Source organism: Tympanuchus pallidicinctus, unplaced genomic scaffold (assembly GCF_026119805.1).
Source record: "Tympanuchus pallidicinctus isolate F22 unplaced genomic scaffold, pur_lepc_1.0 scaffold1, whole genome shotgun sequence".
Taxonomy (NCBI): Eukaryota; Metazoa; Chordata; class Aves; order Galliformes; family Phasianidae; genus Tympanuchus; species Tympanuchus pallidicinctus.
Window position 1 is genome coordinate 5,853,964 of NW_026294618.1, and position 19,859 is coordinate 5,873,822.

General features: G+C 54.1%; 2 protein-coding genes across 4 annotated transcripts in view; one reads left to right on the forward strand and one right to left on the reverse strand.

Moving 5' to 3' along the window:
* The window catches only part of LOC128084794 (uncharacterized), a 240,064-nt gene that overhangs the window by 51,873 nt on the left and 168,332 nt on the right, over positions 1 to 19,859 (forward strand). The window lies entirely within an intron of this gene.
* Positions 51 to 19,544, reverse strand: SCARA5 (scavenger receptor class A member 5). 3 transcript variants are annotated; one of them, XM_052692589.1, is made up of 9 exons: positions 19,420 to 19,544; positions 19,055 to 19,177; positions 16,795 to 16,923; positions 11,747 to 12,421; positions 8,425 to 8,505; positions 7,340 to 7,438; positions 3,750 to 3,797; positions 1,269 to 1,463; positions 51 to 269 (listed from the first exon to the last, which is right to left on the reverse strand). In XM_052692589.1, exons 2-9 carry the CDS (start codon positions 19,164 to 19,166, stop codon positions 133 to 135), a joined length of 1,476 nt encoding a protein of 491 aa, XP_052548549.1. In that variant the 5' UTR covers positions 19,167 to 19,177; positions 19,420 to 19,544; the 3' UTR covers positions 51 to 132. The 3 variants fall into 3 exon arrangements, with proteins under 3 accessions (XP_052548549.1, XP_052548533.1, XP_052548539.1); XM_052692573.1 differs by having other exon boundaries at positions 1,269 to 1,466; XM_052692579.1 differs by having other exon boundaries at positions 1,269 to 1,466; positions 19,055 to 19,173; positions 19,420 to 19,534.

Below are 19,859 nucleotides of genomic sequence, written 5' to 3' on the forward strand. Positions count from 1 at the left end.
GGGAATCCTAATAGGGAACCCTAATAGGAAGCCATAATAGAGAAGCGTAATAGAGAATAATAAAAAAAGCATTTATTTCTCCAATAAAACCTTTTGGGAAATGCAGGTGAGGAGCACTGGGTGTCCTCACTGTCACGGCGTCACACACTTGACGCCCGCATCCTCTGCGTGGCCGCAGTTGGTCTTGCCCCAGCTGGAGAAGCTGCAGAGCAGCAGGCTGTCCTCAGTCCCCTTGCAGGAGACGTCGTCCATCCAGATCCTGCCCGTGCCTGTGGGATGGGGATGGAGAGGGGTCAGCTGCGAGGATGGGGATGAGGTGGAGTGGGGATGAGGTCGGGAACAGGGACCAGGGATAGGGATGGGGATGAGTCAGATGTGGGAACAGGGATGGGATGGGATGGAATGGGAATAGAATGAGGATAGGGATAGGGATGGGAACGGGACAGGAATGGAGATGGGTATGAGGACAGGGATGGGGTTGGGGATGAGGATGGGGACAGGGATGGGGACATAGATGTGGTCAGGGATGAGGATAGAGATGGGGATGAGGACAGGGATGGGATCAGAGATGGAGATGGAATGGGGATAGGGATGGAGTCTGGGACGGGAATGGGATCAGGGATGGCGAGGGGGATGGGGATGATGATTGAAATTGGAATAGGGATGAAGACAGATCAGGGATGTCAGTCAGGGATGGGGACAGGAACAGGGACAGGGATGATGATGGGAGAGGAATGGGAATGGAGTTGGGGAAGAGGACGGACAGGAATGGGATTGGGGATGAAGTTGGGGACGAGGACAGGGAAAGTGATAGAGACACAGATGTGGTCAGGGACGGAAAAGGAACGGAGATGGGAACAGGGATGGAGATGGGATGGGGATGGGGATAGGGATGAGGATCGAAGTTTGGATGGGGATGAGGACACAGATATGGTCAGGGATGGGGACAGGAGTGAGGATGGGGACAGGGCTGGTGATGAGGTCAAAGTTGGGGTGACGAATGGGGACAGGGATGGGGAGGGGACAGCAATGGGGACAGAGCTGGCTGCTCTCCATGCCCTGCACTCTTTCCAGCTGGGGCACTGGGGCACAGCTGCAGGGCCACCCCTGGGGTCTACATAAGCTGCAGAGGCCACCAGCTCCTGGACTTCAGGACGTCTTCATGAGGGTTGGTTTCCAAGCCAAACTCCCACAGCCCCGGTGGTGGTGCTGTCCAGCACTGCCATCCCAATGTTGTCACTTGTTGTCACCCGCTGCCTCCTGCTCACCTTGGCCGAAGCGGGCCATGCGGTACACCTCCTCGGCGCCTCGGAAGCCCAGCATCCGGCACACCACGTCCCCATCCTTCTTATCCCAGCCATCATCGCACACCGTGCCCCAACGGCGGTCGTGGAAAACCTCCACGCGGCCCTCGTGGGGTCCCGAGCCATTGGCCAACCGGATCAACCCCTCCTCGGCAGCAGCTGCTGGGGACAGAGGGGATGTCAGGGGACATGGGGGGACACGACGGGACACAGGAGTGATGGGGGGGTTGGTGGGGCATCACCGTGCGATGTGGCGTTGGAGATGTCCCACTGTGGTTGTCACCAAGGCCACCCCAACGGCTCACCATAGACCCTAAGGATCCCGGTGGCACCTCATGGGCTCCTACGGCAGCCCAGTAGAACTCTATGGACTCCAACAGCATCCTACAACACCCCAGTAGCACTCCATGGACTCCTGTAGCACCCCATTAAAACCCTACTGCATCCCAGTAGCACCCTATGGGACCCCAATAGCCTCCAGTACCCCCAGTGGCACCGCAACAGCACATTACAGTATCCCAATAGCCCCTCACAGATCTCTACGGGGTGCTAATAGAACCCTATGGATTTCTATGAACCCCCTCTATGGTATCCCGATAGCACCCCATGGACCCCTGTTAAGAATCTCCTGGGCCCTAATAGCACTCCTACAGCACCCTGTGGATCCCAGAGCACTCACAGACCTCTTATGACACCACTCTGGTACACCACAGACCCCTGTGGCAGCCCAATAGATCCCCACAGTACCCCAATAGCACCCTATGGAAATAGAAGAACCACTCAGGACCTCCAATACCACCCAGTATGACCACATGGACCCCCTGAATCACCCCAACTGAGCACCCCATGGATCCTAATAGCACTCCAACAGCACCCCAATAACATCCTACGCATACCTACAGTCTATCTTAGACCCAGCAGCCCCCTAATAGCACCCTATGGGACCCAGAGTCTCCCAGGAACCCTATGGCACCCTACAGCATCCCAATAGCCCACTGCTGGACTTCTCTGGGATCTCAGTAGAACCCTATGGATCTCTACGGAACTCTCAAAGCACCTCAATAGCAGCACCTCAGTGGGACACCAACAGCACCCTATGGATCCCAAGTGAGCACCTCATGGTCCCCAGTAGCATTCAAACACCTCCATAAGGACTCTGAGAACACCCCCAGAACCCAACAGCCCTCCAGTAGCACCCTATGAGACCCCAGTAGTCCCTCAGGACCCACAGTAGCACCTCAATAGAACACTATGGAACTCTAGAACCTCCAAGGACTCCTATGGCACCCTACAACATCCCAATAGCCTCCCATGAATCTCTGTGGGATCCCAGTAGAACCCTGTGGATCTCTATGGAACCCCCAGCGCGCCCCAATACCATCTCATGGACCCAGAATCCCAGCGTGGTTTGGGTCAGAAGGGACCTTACAGCCAACCCAGCCTCAACCTCTGCCAGAGGGACACCTCTTACACACCAAAGCTCCATCCATGGCCTTGGGTATCTCCAAGGATGGGGCACCCATGCTTCTTTGGGCAGCAGTGCCAGGGCCTCACTGTGAAGAATTTCCTCCTAGCATTTAACCTGAATCTCCCTCTTTTCATTTCAAGTCATCACCCTTTGTATCAGCCAAGTGCCTCATACTCAGTAAGCCCCCAAATCATCATTCCTCATTTTTTCCTGTGTGTGTTTGCTTTCCCTGCACCAATTCCTTCCGACCCCCTCAATGCCTCCCTCTGACCTTCCCTCCCCAGCGAAGCCAAAGCAAAACAAGAAAGGAAAAGCTGAAGGGGAGAAACAAATCCTAGTGGCTGTGAAAACAAGGGCTGAGTCTTTGCAGCTGCACCGAGATAGCTTTGCTCTAATAGAGAACATCTGCCTGGTGAGGAGGGGGGACAGGATGCAAACCCACCCCAAGGGCCATGCAGATCCTTTTTGTTTGGGATAAGGATGCATGCATCCAGCTTCCAGCCGGGTCTGTGCTGGATGCACCCATCCCATGTAACCACGTCCCATTTTAGGGGCACGAGTCATTGGGCATAGTGGGGAGGGGTCAGTGGTTGGACATGGTGATCTTGGAGGTTCTTGTCCAACCTCAATGGTTCTATGTGTGAGCATGGTGGGGAGGGGTCAGTGGTTGGACATGGTGATCTTGGAGGTTCTTGTCCAACCTCAATGGTTCTATGTGTGAGCATGGTGGGGATGGGTCAGTGGTTGCACTTGCTCATCTTAGAGGTCTTGTCCAGCCTTAATGATTCTGTGATTCATCCTGGCGATGCTTTCCCAGCCTCTGATGCCCCAGGCTTGTTGCCCTGGTTTGCCAAACTATTTGGCTAATCTCAGATGCTGAGGATAAGGAGCAAACAGCATCAAAACCAAGAGCAGAGGGACCATCCCCAGCGTGTCCTGTGGGGAAAAAGCAGCAGGGAACATCCATGGACACTCACCCATGTCACTGCCTCGGTCTCCCTTCTCTCCCTTTGGTCCTCGATCACCTGGGAAGAGAAAGAGTAGGGGATATCAGCCTTGCTGAAAGGAGATGTGTGTCAGCCTCTAGCAAGGCAGTGGCTGCTGAACACGGAGCTGCTCTTGGGAAAAGAGCAATTTGCTGAGATCCCTCCCCTTGGTGGTGTGGGTAGAAAATTTAGGAGGAAAACAGATCTTTCTATCCCTTCCCAAGCAGAAGTGGTTCTGCCTCCCCAGCTTGGCACAAGGTTTCAGTGGGGTTGTAATGAGATGATCCTTCAGGTTCAACCCAAGCCACTCTGTGACTCTGTGACCTCCAGACACAACTCAGGGAGCCCCAAATCCATGTGAAACACCCTTAAGATGCTGCATCAGCTGCTTTGTGGCTGTACACAACAGCTCCGGGTGCAGATTAAGGATGAGAAGCAGAGGGGACCCCAGGGGCTGAAGGCAATGCTCCAACTGTCCCTTGGGATAAAGGGAACCAAAAGCAGTGGGTGCTGGAGCTGCTCCCCGAAACGAGAAGCCCTCGTCCCTCATCTGCCTGTAGGAACAACAACCAACACGCATGAACGTTTGGAGGAAAATAATAATAATAATAATAATAAAAGCAAAAAAAGCATGCAGGAAATTCTTGCCCTTTAACTTGGAGGCTCTGGGAAGCTGAGATCGCTCCCCCCGGGCAGTCCCAGCTGTGTCAGCTGGAGGAAGGCTGCCTGCAGCCTGCACTGCTGATGGGAACCAGATGGCAGCAGAACCGAGAGCAGGAGAGAGGTGGGGGTGGGACATGGCAGCGTGGGATGGTGTATGGGCACAGCCACGAGTGCCATACTGTCACCCTATTGTGGGGAGTAGCAAAGGGGTTCCCAGGTCTCAGTGTTACGAGGTCACAGGGAGCTGAATTGCGGTGCACGCTGCAATCCCTGCAGGGCCCTACAGTGCATTGAATAGGGATTATCAGGGGAGATGCACGGGGGAGGGTGGAACTCAAGGAACAGAAATGCCATCTGCAGCGCTGGGCAAAAGTGCCATGGTCTGAAAGTCCCAGTAAGGAATGTGGATCTATGATCTATAACCGGCTTGAATCTGTGACTCTGTGACTGCAGCACTGAAAACTTTCAGAAGAAGAAGATATTCAGGTTGGATATTGTGAAAAAGTCTGCCCAGAAAGACAGTGATGCAGTGGCACAGCTGCCCAGGGAGGCGGTGGGGTCACCGTCCCTGGAGGTGTTCAAAGAGCAATGGGGATGTGGCACTGAGGGATGTGGGCAGTGGGCACGGTGGGCTGGGGTTGGGTTTGGGGATCTCAGAAGGCTTTTCCAACCTGAGCGATTCTATCATTTGATGATCAACTTGAAGAATAGGAAGGTGAGTAGAAGATGAGTGCAGCATAGGAGCTGGGTCATGGTGGATACCAAAATGAACATGGGCCACCACAGGTACTTGCTCCTAAGGAGGCTCACGGGGATCCCACCCATGGTCATGGCCATTTCCCACCCATAGAATCATGGAATCATGAGATCACCAAGGTTGGAAAATTCCTCCAAGATCACCAAGTCTGACCCCAAGCCATCCCCATCATGCCCACTGACCATGGCCCTCAGTGGTCTGGAGGGAGGAAGGGATGCTGTTAGTGTGCCTTGATGGATGCAGCTCTTGCTGCCCTTTAAATTCAGTCCCAGACAGAACCTCCTGCTTTGCCTGTATGAAGAGGAACCTCTCGTTGCCCCAAATTTCCCCCCACCTCTGGTTAATTTACTGCTTTCCCTCCCAAGCACGCTCCCTGCACAGCATTCCCTGGGACAGCATAAACACAACTGATTTATGCTCACTTTCCAGAATGGCTTTTCCCATTTGGAAATGGGGGAAATAATCCCTTCCTGGGGTGATTTGGAGGGAAAATACATCGAGGATAGGAAAATAGTGACGAGAGGAAATAGGCAGGAAAGAAAAGCCATCCCTGAGGGTGTCTGCAGTGTTTGGTACGTTTTTCTCCAATACTGCGAAGCAGGAATTTTGGGGAGAACTTCCTACAGTGGGGACAGCTGGGGTTTTTGGGGAGAGCCTTGTTGCTCACCCCTCCTGCTATAGGGTTAGGGTTGTGACAGGGGTGCTTGAAGCCCCAGCTTGGAGCACTGCCTCACCCTGGGTCTGTTTCCTATAAATTTCAGAGAATCCCATAAACCGTAGAAATTCAGCACTTGTTGCCAACGTGCTTTGTGATTTATTGGAGAAGGGCTGGGGAGAAGCCCCCTGATCCTGACAGATTTGGGATTTCATTGGGACCCGGGGCTGCCACAGGGTGGCACATATCTGTCACGGAGGGGTGGGACAGGGATGGGACAGGAAGGACTCAGAGGTGGTGGCATCCCTGGATATAGGGATTGCTCCATAGCAGCAAGGAGATGCTAGCTAGAATCAGCAGACACCCATATACACACACACAGATACAATTAGAAACTTCACCACTGCCTCTGGGGCCATCCAACTTTCTGCTTTCCATACCCAAGAGCAGTAATGCTCAGTCTCCCTGGGCAAGGGGACTTGAGATGCAGAATGGCTTTGGAAATGTGTTGGAGAGCTAACAGGGGAATCGTAGAATCATTGCAGTTGGAAAAGATGTTTAGGATCATCAATCCCAAAGCCAACCTATCAACACCATGGCTGCTCATAGAATCATAGTATCGTTAAGGTTGGAAAAGACCTTTCACATTATCAAGTCCAACTGCTGCTGAGAAGTGGCCATGGTTCCTGCTGTCGTAGATCCAGAGTCCCAGAATCCCAGAATGCTTTAGATTGGAAGGGACCTCCTAGCCTGGCCCCAAGCCCTGACCCAACCACCATCACCATGGAGATGCTCCAGAGGACCAGGAACAGACTGAGGGCATTTCACCAGAGGAAACTGGGGCAGAGAACTGCTGGAAGAGACAAAGAACGTGGATGGGGACATCCCCAAAAAGGGACAGCTGGAGCCAGGGCGGTGCCACATCCCTGGGCTGGGCTCTTCCTGCCTCCTCCATTTTGGGATGGAAAGAGCCTGTTTTGGGAGCTGGCATCACCCATCCCGATTTAGGCTGCAGCACTGAGGAGTTTCTTTTAAAAGGTCCCCTGGGTGTGCCTTGCCTTGCTGTGTGCGGGCGCCTTCCGTGCTCAAACCACAGCGAGTCAGGAAGGGAGCACAAAAACAAAGCTCTTCCCTCCTGTTGCTTTCTATAGGGGAGATACTCATGCCCACACCAAGTGTGCACTCCCAGAGCATCCCCACGCTCACCCATCCCAAAGCAGAGGTTCTGTGCCCCCATAGCAGTGCTTCCCCTCCACATCCAAGAAGCCCCTGATGTGCCCTTTCACTCCCGTGGTACTAAGGGATGTGAGTTAGGAATAGCATTCAGCAGGTCAAGCTGATGGTTTGGTCAACCTGAAAATCTTTCCAATCCAATGACTCCATGGTTTAGTGGTGGTGATGGGTTGATTTGGTGATCTCAGTAGTCTTTTCCAGCCTTAATGACCCAATAATTCTATGTCCTAGAGGCTGGTCCTTACCTTTGTTCCCAGTCCTATTGGTCCTTACCTTTGAATCCCCGCATCCCAGCTGGACCCATAGGGCCAAAGTCTCCTTTGTCCCCCTTCAAGCCACGTGGTCCTGGTAGTCCTCTCTCCCCAGGCATCCCTGGAGCAAGGACAGAAGCAAAGGGGTCACGGTGCAGCACAGGAACCACTCCATGAGAGCCCCCCACCCTCGGCACTGAGCTGAGCCCCTCTTGGGCTGACCTTTCTGGGAATCCCAGGGTTTTCCTCTGGTTTGAAGAAGGAAAAGCCACCGAGGTGAACTTGGGTTCCAGAGGACATGGGGACTGAATTCTGTGCTGCGCTATGGGGCATCACAGTGGGGCAGGAGCTGGCCCTGATTTGGGGGCAGGAGGGCAGAGCTGCAGCGCTATGGGGATTTTACCCCAACTGCATCCAAAAATGCACCGGAAAAAAGCGAGGTGGAGAAAGACCCCAAAATAGCAGCTCTGCCCATAGGTGAACCCTCCAGAGACCGTTTTGTTTTTCTGTTTAAAGAAAAAATAAAGAAGGGAAAAAAAAAAAAAAAAGAAAAAAAAAAAGAAAAAAAAAGAAGAGGAAACAAACCAGATGATGTATTTCTGACGCTTGTAACGCCCAAGAAAAACAGCCATGAATCTGTCAGCACATGAAAAAAATATATCTGTTGGTGAAAGGAGTGTGGGCAGCCAGCGCTGGGGAGAGCAGCTGGGTTTCCACCACCAGGGGGATGTAGGGCATTAAAACGGGGGAGGGGGGTGTCCAAGGCTCTGAGCCCCTCTGCTGTGACACTGGCAGCCCCATGTGGGTCAGGGTGATGGGATCCTGGCAGTGCTGTGCATCCACATCCTGTATGTAAACCCATCACTTCTGGGTTGGGCTGAAAATGAGAACCAGGCTCACGATGAGGCCAATTTCTCAGGGTATGTGAGGGTCTTCTCTTGTATTTTCAATTGAATTTGTCTTGGAAACAATGGTTTGAATTAAGAAAGGGAAAAAGAAGGGAAAAAAAAAGCATTCTTGGCATTGAAGAAAGCATCCTATGAAACGTCCCTAAGCATCAGTGTCCCACAGAAGGAGGAGCCCAGGGGCTGCCCCATAAGTCCTTACCTCGCAGGCCTGGTGGGCCGGGCCGGCCAGGCTCCCCCTCCATCCCTTCATGGCCAGGGTCTCCCTTGGGTCCTGGGGGCCCTGGAACGCAATGGGGTTGGTTGCAATGGTGTCCATGTGGGCTCCCTTAGCTCTGGCTACAGGGCACTGCCAGCAGCCCCGTCCCCTGCTCTGTGCAAAGGACCGTAGCAACTCCATCAACCTCAGCTGCTTTGTGCATATAGATGTGTATAGAATTATCATTAAGTATCACCCTATTTTTCCTCTTCCTTCACCTCGTATCTTCCACCTGCATGTGACCTGAAAGGAAATTTCAGTTTTTGCTGGAATTTCCTTTCGAGCAAGATTTGTGACATCTCCACTGAAATATCTTCCAGGAAAGAAATAATAAATAACATTTTTTTCTTTCTTTCTTTCTTTTTTTTTTTTTTTTAAAGCTCTTTGGAAATACTGAGATGAGCCTTTAGGAGAGGATTTACAGCACAGACATCACCCCTGGCTGGGAACAAACCATTGGTGATCATTTTTGTTGTGAGTGAGCAGAAAGTCCAAGCAGTGACAGAGCCTTGCAAGGGGCCAACTCCATGAAGCTGAAAACAATTATGGGCTGAATCTGCTGGAAGAACTTGGACAGAAAAGAAATGATTCATGGGATAACTGAAAATAGGGCAGAGAGAGGTCTGGAGGGTCATTTGGTCACTGTCCTACCACGCCAGGGTGATAATTGGAAACCATAAAACTCTGTTTTCCTAGAAACCCAAAAAGCCACAGTCTGACAGTTGTGCAGAAAAACAACAGCCAGCCGTGGTGGTGATGAGGGATCACAGAATCACACAATGATTAAGGTTGGAAAAGACCTCTAAGATGTTGATCCATCATCACCCTGCCCACTAACCACGTCCCTTAGGGCCAGGACTGGGAGAGGGGGGCACTCAGCAGTCCTAAATAAGGTTAAGGATTTAAGAAACTAAGAAATTACAGGATTAAGAAATTAAGAGCGGTGCCCTGTGGTTTGCCATGGGGATGATGTGCAGTGGGGTTGGCAGAGGGATGCAGCAACATGGACACCCTGCCATGGGAATGGGTCTGCTGGGAAAAACTGAATAGATGGGTCAAAAAACTAAGAAATAGGAAGGATATGGATGCATGTATGGGTGGTGCTATGTACAGCCATTGATTTTCTGTCCCCTGAAAGAGCAAGAGGGAGGCCATGTCCTGTTCATGCACCCATTATGGGCACCTCTTGGCAGGGTGGTTGTAGCTGCTTCAGTGCAACCCTTCTCCTCATCCTTATCTTCATCATCTCATCATCTCATCATCACCATCACATTCTCTCAGCATTATCTCATCATTATCATCTTATTCCATCCCATCCTATCCCATCCCATCCCATCCTATCCCATCCCATCCCATCCCATCCCATCCCCTTCCCCCCTCCCTCCATCCCAGATAGCCTTCCATGGAACATCAGGGAGGCCAAGGGCATGGACAGGTGAAGATAGCACAAGGTTTCATGGAAGATGGCCATGGGCGACTATCAACCATGTCTGCTCCATAAGACCTGGGGACTGGAGAACACAGCCAGGGACAGGACATGCTGCACTTGTCCCACATTCCCTTTCCCTAAAACCAGAGGTCAGACACAGTCCTGGGGACAACAAATCTGTTAGCTGGCTCCAAGATTTACTCATCCTTCAAAGCTGTTCCCACCACAATGAGCCCAGTGGTCCATCAGCCACCACAGCATATCCTAGAGGACAACCTGATCTAGAGGGTGCGATCCTGCTCACAGCAGCTTGGGACTGGTTGATTTTTAATATCCCTTCCATCCCAACCATTTCATGATTCTATGATTCTGGGACTCTTTGACCCTTAAAGATCTTTCCAACCCAACCATTCTATGGCTCTATGATCTTTAATGACACTTCCAACCCAACCATTCTATGGCTCTATGATCTTTAATAACCCTTCCAACCCAACCATTCTATGGCTCTATGATCTTTAGTGACCCTTCCAACCCAACCATTCCATGGCTCTATGATCTTTAAGGTCTCTTCCAACCCAATCCTTTCTGTGTTTCTAAGATCTTTAAGGTTCCTTCCAGCCTAATCATTCTATGATTCTATGGTTCTATGATTCTGCTGTCAGGTGGCTGAAGCTGCTGCAGCTCCAGATGCTGCAAAGCCACATTTGTCCCCTCCTGGCTCAGATAACAGCCAGACAGATCCAGTGTCTTGGCAGCCCCTGCACTTGGCAAGGAGCACCAGGAAAATGCTCATCGTGGACTGAGGACATTGGAATTGGGAGCTGGTGTGAAATGGATCCCACTGAATCTGCTCATGTTTCAGCCAATGAAAACCCATCTGTCCATGATGTGACTGAGGAGCAGCAAGAGGAGCACCTCTGTTCTGGGTGTGCATATGTCACTGCCTAAGACAGTAATATCATAATTGGCAAAAAAGGATTTCTGCAAAACTAGGGGCAGTGGTCAAGAGAGGATGGGTCGGTTATTTGGTATGGGCTGCAGGTAGAGATGAGAACATGGGAAGGGAAACCTGCAAAGAAGAAGATCATAGAATCATAGAACGTCTTGGGTTGGAAGGGACCTCAGAGATCGATGAGTTGGTTGCCAACCATTGAATCAGGCACTACATCAGGCTGCTCAGCCCCCATACATGACCCTGGGCACCTCCAGGAATGGGGCACCCACAGCTTCTCCGGGCAGCAGTGCCAGGGCCTGACCACTCTGTGAGTGAAAAATTTCCTCCAACATCTTATATGTGGTATATATAATAGATATCTGATAAGGATATGTGGTTAAGCAAGTGATGTGATGGGTGATGAGTGAAGGCACCTGGTGGGAAATGTTCTGCTTGACCACTGCAGCAGCACACAAAGCCCTCGGCCTGCTGCACTCAGCCTGGTCTGTGGTCAGCAGGGACCTGGCAGAGGTTTAACCAGTGAGAAAATCCCAGGAGCGCCCTAATGTGGACCAGAGAGAACTTGGAGGGACATTGATAGAGCATCCAAGGCGATGGAGACACCTGGACACCACACAGAGCTAGAGTTGGACTAGATGTTCTCCAGATGTCCCTTCCAACCCCTACGATTTTGTGGTTCTGTGACGGATTTGGTGCATGCCAGCGTTCCTGAGATGCCCCCAAAGGAAATCCCCGTGCCACCAGGGCCACCCAAAGCACCAAGGACACCCCCACTGCAGCGGAGTTGGACCAGATGGCCTTTAAAAGTCCCTCGCAACTCAAACCGTGCTATGATTCTCAGCACCAACCAGGATGCTGCTTACCAAAGGACCTCGACCTACCCCGTATGACGGAGATGTTCTTCAGTGCAATGGAGTGCTCCCAGTCCTTGAGACGCAGGTCCTCCGTCACGTTGCCGAGGATGGCCAGCTCGTGCTTCAGCTGCTCCTCCATGGCGATGTGGATGAGCCGCATCCGCCGGGCGTCCTCGGTGGCATTGCTGATCAGTACCTGCAGGTCCTGGATGCGGCTGTGGTGGACGTTGACATCGTAGGAGAAGGTCCTGTTCATGGCATCGGCGGCTCCGCTGACGGCTGTCACTTGCTCGCTCAGACCCTCCAGCCTGCTGCCCAAGTGGCTCAAGAGGTGTTCGTGGTGTTGCAGCAGCAGCCGGCTGTTGTTGCTTTCCACTGAGAGCTTGTAGAGCTCCTGCTGGGCTGCATCGCCCTGCAGGGCCAGGCTGTCCCACAGGTTGGCCACGGCCCTATCGGTTTGGCCAGCCTGGGTCTGCAGGCTCCACAGAAGGCCTTCCAGCTTCTGCAGCGAGCCCGTCATGAGGAACAAGGAGTCCGAGTGGTTCTGGAGAAGGTCCTGGAGCCTCCAGATGTGATCCATCACATCCCCTTTCAGAGGGAGGTGCAGCAGCTTCAGTTGCATGTCCCGGAAACTCTCATTGAGGCGGTTCACATTCCCCATCAACGCCTTCAGGTCCTCAGGAGAAGTCTGTGGCCTGGAGACTGCGAGGGAGAGAAGGGAAAGGGGCATCAGGAAGCACCCCAAGAAGATGGGACTTGGCAGAGGTGTGCACATAGCATTCGGGCATCTCCCGTTCTGAGGTGCTCCACTGATCCATCTATCCACCCATCCATCCGTTCACTCATTCACCCACTCATCCATCTACCCATCCACTCATCCATCTACCCATCCACTTATCCATCTACCCATCCACTCATCCATCTACCCATCTACTCATCCATCTATCCATCCACTCATCCATCTACCCATCTACTCATCCATCTACCCATCCACTCATCCATCTACCCATCCACCCATCAATCCATCCATACATCTACCCATCATCCATCCACTTATCATCACAGAACCTCAGAACCCCAGGGTGCTTGGGGCTGGAGGCACCCCTGGATCCTTCTGGTCATTCCCCCCTCCTCCCCATCACTGCAGGACTGCTCAGAGTAGTGTGCCCAGCACCACAGCCAGGGGCTGTGGGCGATGCCCAAGCAGAAGTCCCCTCAGCTCTCTACTCCCTGTGCCAGGGCTCTGGCATCTATCTGCACACCAGTGCTGCTGATAGGAAGAGAGGAGCTCCTGAGCTCCAGGCTACGCCCAGTGCCCCTGAGCAGAGCCCAGCCCTTTCCCCTTGCACCTCCTGTAGGGATTTATGGCCATGATGGGATCCCTCTGAGCCTCCCTGCTCCAGGCTGAGTGGTTTCATTCTGTGCCTTTCCCTGCAGCCAACTGGCTGCTAAAAGTGTCCGCTTCCCTCAGCACACACAGATCCCTCCCCACAGACAAATCTCCAAATTACTTCTTCCCCTGCAGAGGTTTTAATTTTAATTTAACAACCAGGTTTCTCCCCTGGCTGGAACACAAAGCTCTGCTCTGTGATGCAGCCCAGTGGGTTGGCTCTGTGGTCCCTGTGGAGGAGGAGAGAGGGAGGGAGGGAGGGATGGAGGGATAGAAGGAAAGACGGAGGGATGGAGGGAGGCAGAGAGAAAGGGATGGGGGGAAGGATGGAAGGATAGAGAAATGGAAGGAGAGATGAAGAAATGGAGGGAAGGAGAGAGATGGAGGGAAGAATGAAGGGAAAGAGAAGGGGATGGAAGGAAGGAGAGGTGGAGGGAGGGATGGAGAACTGGAGGTAAGCATAGAGAGATGGAAGGAAGGATGAATGGAGAAAGAGCTGGAAGGAAGAATGCAGAGATGGAGGGAAGGCTGGAAGGGTGAAGGGATAGAAAGACGGAGGAAGAGAAAGAAATGGAGGGAAAGATAGATGGAGGGAAGAACGGAGGGAGAGAGAAAGGGATGGAAGGAAGGATGAAGAAATGGAGATTAGGATGGAGGGGAAGAAGCCATCAGCTGGGACATCCATCTGCCCTCAGGCCTCACATCTCCCTCCAGCAATGAGGGAAAAAATGAGAAGCCCTGGAGCCCACAGACAGCTGGAGCCAATGTGTCCCTTGTGTCCTGAATGTGTACGTTTGGTGGCCCTGCTAGGCAGGGGGGTTGGAACTACATGATCCTTGAGGTCCCTTCCAACCCGGGTGATTCTGTGATTCTGTGATTCTGTGCTGTGTGCAGCTCCCATCCCACCTCTCCATGCACACAGCCCCGTGCCAGCAGCCCTGTGCTCCCACAACCCCAGTGCCATCAGCCACCGCTGCCAGTATGGTCCCATTGCTGCTGCTCCTCTCTTGCTGGTGACAAGCAGATGGGAAAGAAAAGGCTTTGTCCCAAGAAAAGGCCTGAAATACTGAGCTTGATAACACAGGGCAAGTCCTCATCCCGACCCATCGGAAGGGAGGGGAATGGCTGTGAGTAATGAGGATGAATGTGACACCACTCATCAGGCAAAGCTGCAGGCATTGGGCTGAGCCAGAGGAGCACAACATGGGTGTGTTGGTCCCACAGCCTCCTTGTTTGCTTTTGTTTGCTTGAATGCTGGACCTGGGAACTGGCGGGTGTTTATCAGAGCTGCCAGGAGCCTGCAGCACGCACACAGATGCACACACGCAGCTTGTACACGTGCACACACACAGACACACTAATGCATGCGTGCACACAAACACACTCATTTATAGAGCACAGCTGCATGCACACGGTGTATACACACAGTTGCATGCAGGACAGACCCACACGTGTGATGGTACCAGTGGCGATGCACACCCATCTGCACACAGCACCTGGCAAGGCCACCCCAAATACCATCCTGCTGCCAGCTCCAGCACGAGGCCTGGCAGCGCCAGGGCTGAGCTCATGGTCCCCAAAGGGCTCGGCAAGCAACTGCTCCCTCCCTGCTATTGTGTTGTTGGGACACGTCGTCCTTCTGGCTGCTGTCCCCAGCATCTGCTGGCGCGGCTCCCCAACCCCAAATCCTGCCCTGGGAGCACCCATGAGCTGCTATGCCCTGCTCTTTCCCAAGGAATTGCAAATCCTTCCCCAGGCACTGCTCCAGCTGCAAGCTGCACGGTGCTTGCACTCTCACCCCGTGCACACGTGCAAGCATACAGAAAGGTGCAACTGGGAGGGAGTGCATGAGGAGCTGGGAGGGAGCACAGCCAGCACAGCTGATCCCAAGAAACCAAAGGGATGCTCCACGGCATCGTGCTCAGCAATTGAAGTGGGGGAAAGAAGGTGGAAGAAGGGGATTTTTGAGTGGTTGGTTGCATTTGTCTTCCCATTATGAGGTGCCAAAATGTGCACGCGTGGCAGTGGGGTGCAGCTCCATCCACCAACACGGTTGGATGCCCGCGCCGAGGCAACTTCAGTGCATGCAGAAGTCAGCTGCAGCGCTGGGATTCAACCAGCAAAAAAGCTGAGAGTAGAGTCCATAAGAGTGCAACCAGCTCAGGCTCCGTGCTCTTTTAGGGCACGAGGAGGGCTCAGCTGTGTTTTCAACCCCATAACCCCGAGCTCTGCGTTCCCCAACCACGTGCCCTCAGCTCCAGCGCGTGCCTGCGGCCTGATCCCACCCTGCAATCCATTCCCCCTTGGCAGCCCCGCTGATCTCTCCCTTCCACATCGCCTTTCTGCCGGTGCCTGGAGGAGCCAAGCAGGAGGGAGTGTGCATCCCAGGGGCGCAGCCAGAAAACCACTACAACAAACTCTTGCAAAAGAGGATATTAAAAGCAGGCTGCGTTTAGAGCACCGTGCCTCTTGGTTGTTTTTTTTTCCCTGCTTCTTTTATTTTTATTTTTTTTTACCCAAAACATCCTGTTTCCTCAGTTCTTAAGTGGTTTATTTTGTTTTGTTTTTTTTTGTGGTTTACTCATTTTCTGCCCTTTGCCAGCTCTGGACACACACCTAGCTCAGTGGGATGCAGCAGGGCTGAGCCTGATCCTGGGCACCTCAAGGCATGGGGTGGGCTGAAGGGCTTGGCTCTCCCCCGCCCCATGGGCAACTGGGTCTTGATTTATGGGTAGAGCAGGGATCTCAGTGCCCTTTGAGGGCTGCAGGACATGAGGCCCTGAAGATGCCCCAGCTGCAGCTCTCCCTGCCCCTATCAGACACAGCGATCCTGTTCCTGTTATTGCTGGAGCTGCTTTCAGCAAACAGCTGCGCCTCAGACCAGGATGAGCGTGCCTGTCCCGAGCCCTTTGCACAATTCATGGCATCCCCAGCGCGGGGTTTCTCGGTCCAACAACAACATTAAAACAATGTAATGCAAGAAATCAGTGGGAGAGGCTTCAAAATTCCAGCAAAAACTCCGCTGTCCCTTCCTCAGCCCACAGAAAGTGAAATCCACCCTTTGTAAAGAATGGTCCTTGGGGTCGCATCTCCTGTCCGTGTTTTGGAGCAGCCCTGTGCTTGTTAGGGCTTGGAGATGGATGATCTCTGAGGTTCCTTCCAACCCAATCCATTCTCTGACTGTATGACAGCTATTGTGGTGTCCCTGCCGTGCAGGGCCGTGGAAAGGGATACAGACTGCTGCCCAAACTGAGTCCAGGGCTTTGGGACAAGGGAGGACAAAAGGTAGCAGTGACACAGGGCAGAGCCAACCCTGTGGGATGTGTGCATGGGGCTGAGGTTGCAGTGTAGGGTGGGAGCCTGAAGTCCCTGCTGACTCCCACAGAACAGAACAAGAAGAAAGGAACTCGTGGAGATCATTGTCCAAGCCCCAGCTCCACACAGCACCACCCAAAATCAAACCCTGTGTCTCCTTGGGAGCCATGCTCACTGCCCTGGGGAACCCATTCTGTGCCACCTCCCATAGACCAAGCTGCCCACAACCCCATCCAACCCCATCCAGGGATGGGTCCAAGCCTCACAAACAGCAGACCCCATCGCCAACCCCTCTCCCCTGGAGGGATGCCATCAGCAGGTCCCCATCCCATCCTGCTCAAGGGAGCGTGGCCGCTCACTCAGCCCTTACCTGCAAGGATGAAGACACCAACGAGGATGAGGAAGACGAGGAGGTAGAGTCCCAGCACAGCATATTTGAGTGCTGCCAGGGAGCCCAGCCGCCCGCAGCGCCCGGCTGCCTTCATCCTGTGCCCGGCACCTGGGGACAGAGTGGGTGTCACGGGGAGCACCTGGCCAGTGTGGATCCATCACCTCCAGGAGCCAATCTGCCAACATCTCAGCTGCCATAATGCTGTCAGCAATGCAGCAGGTGGGGCTGGTCAAATCCTGCCCTCTCTCAGCACTCCGGTGCACCCAACTGGATGCATCCAGCAGAAAGATTGAAGTGGGAGAAGCACGGTGGCCCCAAAGACAAACTCAATGAGGAGTAGACCAGACTTATCCACGCCCATGAACAATGCCTGCATCCAGCAGAGAACATCACAGTGGGGCTTGGGGAGCCAGCCCCATCCCATTCAATGGGCACTCTATGAGACCGAGGCGGGGACATGAGGGACAAGGAGCTGGGCTGTCCCCTTCTCCTAGAGGTGTTCTCCAACCCTAACAATTCTATCGTTCTGTGATCCCATTGCACCCAGACCTTCCCCAGCCATGGGCGGTGTGTCCCTCCTGCCCAGGTTCAGGGGTCTCACGAAACCCTCCAGCCAGCAAAGGACAACGTTGGGTGTAGGGCTCAAGACGGAGCAGATTTATGGCAGAGGGAGGTTAGTGACCAGGCTCTGAGATGATGAAGTGCTATGGTCCTGCTGGCTGATCCCAAGATCCCATGGGATCCCAGGTCTGAGGGCACCCAGAGCAGCGGAAGGTGCAAGGGCAGCTCTCACCTCCCAGCAGCCTCCCTCCCTGTAACATGCAGCTCATTACCCGCATACGGTTCCCATTTGCTGCTCGGGGCATGCTGTCACCGGCCAAACAGATGGAACCGAAGGTTTCATAATGAGCAAAGCTGCAATATTTTTCTGACATTAACACTTATATCAGGTCCTGGGAGGCTCCGGGAGGAGCTGGCCCCGAGCCCTGAACCACCCACTCCTCCCTGTTCACCACACGAGCAGCCCAGGGCTGTGCTCCGGCTCGTAACCAAGGGGAAAAGCAAATATTTCTCCCCTGCCCATCCCCGGGGGAGCTGAGCTGTTGCTCTGCCCGGCCCCAGAAGAAGGTGGGGACTGAGAGCAGGGTTGATCCCCAGTCCCATTTAGAGGTCCCTGTGTTCCTATCCCAAAGTAGGGGAGCAGTGTTTGCATGCATCCCTCCTCATCCTCATGCTGGGATGAGCCCTGCCTTGTGCTAAAGCCTCACAGGCTCAGGGCTGACCTTGTCTCTGCCCAGGGAATCATCCCATGTGGCTCCAGAGAGAACACAACCCCCTGGATCCCACAACAGTGGGTGGGGATCGGGTTCCCTGCAGTGAACTCTTGTGCATAGGGAGAGCAAGGGAGGAGAGGTTTTGGCCCTGGAGACACAGGGGTTGTTGATCCAGCATACGGGGCAGCACGCTGCTGCTCAGTGCTGCAGCCAGGGCTTGGCTGCAGAGAGCTCCAACCCTTCCAGCTCCTGCTCCGTGCCAGCACTGAGCTCTGCTGGGGTGGTCCACGTGCTGCGGGGTCAGGGGGAGCATTGCAGGGTGACATCCGGTATGGGTAGCAATACTACCCATGTAAATGCCATGGAAAATGACCCACAGACCCAAAGCTGTGCCCATCCCAAGGGCTGGAGCACCACAGGAACACCATGGCTCTTCTTGCCTTGAGCCACCTGCACAGCGTGAGCATCCACACAGCAATTTGGCAGAGGCTGGATGCAGCCTGCCCGGGTTCCCCATTACATCCAGGGCTGCCCCACGTGTGTGAGTCTGGGAAGGCATCAGTGATATGAGCAATGTTCCTCCTTTGGGAGAGACTGTTCCGTGGTACTTGATCTCGTGATGGAGACCAAGCCAGGACTGAGTGGAAGGAGCACTTTGTATGCCAAGAGAAAAGAAAAAAGGGCATCCCTGGGCAAAAACACTTGCATGAGAGCTGGAAACTCAAACTTTCCCAACTAAAAGAAGCACTTCGAGCACAGCCCTGGTCAGCAGCAGAGCCCATTGTGATCCTACAGGAGCACTCATCCCCACATGAGACCAGAAGGGATGGACAGAACAGCAAAGGAGACACAGGGAGCTCTGTGCAGTGGGATTCCCAGAGCACTTCTCCCAAAGAACTGCAGTGGAAGGGGAGCTCCCCGCTCGGGATGGGTCCCTGCCCCCAAATGCAACATGCAACACTCACCGTCCTCGCAGAGGTTCAGCTTGGAGAGGTTCCTGCCCTCGAAGGGCTCCTCGAAGATGGATCCGTTCTCCCTCTCGCTGAAGGTGTGCAGGTACATGGCCTTGTTCTCCATCCTCCCGCTGCCTGCGGGGCACGAGGGGAAGAGTGGGGAGGGCTGGAGCCGGGAGCATCGCATACGTACGTTCCAGCACCGCTGTTCTCACCCGGCAGCATCCCCAAGGGGAACCAAACCAAACCGGGAGGGATGCTCGGGATGGAGGCACCGGAGGCTGCGGGCACACATCGATCCCCACACATTCCCCCGGGCTGTCCATCTTTCTGCTTCCCCCCGCCCTCCGCCCATTCCCGGGAAGTTCCCCACTCACCCACGCGGGACGGGATTCCCGTGGCTCTCAACACCCCCAGAGCAGCGCGATGGCCGGGATAGGAAAAGACAGCGAGGGCCCGGCGACCTCTCCCCGCCACCCACCCGAACCCCCCCAAACCTCCCAGCCGCCTCCCATGGGCTCCCGGCCGGCAGCGGCTGCGGCGGAGCGAAGAGAGAGCTGAGCTGAACTGAGCCGGGCCGGGCGTGTTTTGTAGGATAGGGGCGTGAGGAAGGGGGGAAGGGGGGGGGGGAAGCCGGGTCGGAGCAGTCCCCGCCCCGGGGCGGGCAGAGGAGGGGAGGGGGGCAACAGGAGGGAGAGGCCATGGGGCGAGGGCACCGCTGTAAGGCACTGCTCCGTGCTGTGGCATTGCTCTGTGCTGTGGCACTGCTCTGTGCTATGGCACTGCTCTGTCCTACGGCACAGTTGGTCCCTCCGGC

What these genes read in the sequence shown, in the direction of transcription:
- SCARA5 (XM_052692573.1), bottom strand. Translation starts at nt 19,166, where the DNA reads ATGGAGAACAAGGCCATGTACCTGCACACCTTCAGCGAGAGGGAGAAC. An exon ending in TGGTGTCTTCATCCTTGCAG is followed by an intron (nt 12,422 to 16,794) that starts GTAAGGGCTGAG and finishes TCTCCCTCGCAG; the next exon opens with TCTCCAGGCCACAGACTTCT. An exon ending in TGGGATGCGGGGATTCAAAG is followed by an intron (nt 3,798 to 7,339) that starts GTAAGGACCAAT and finishes TTCTCTTCCCAG; the next exon opens with GTGATCGAGGACCAAAGGGA.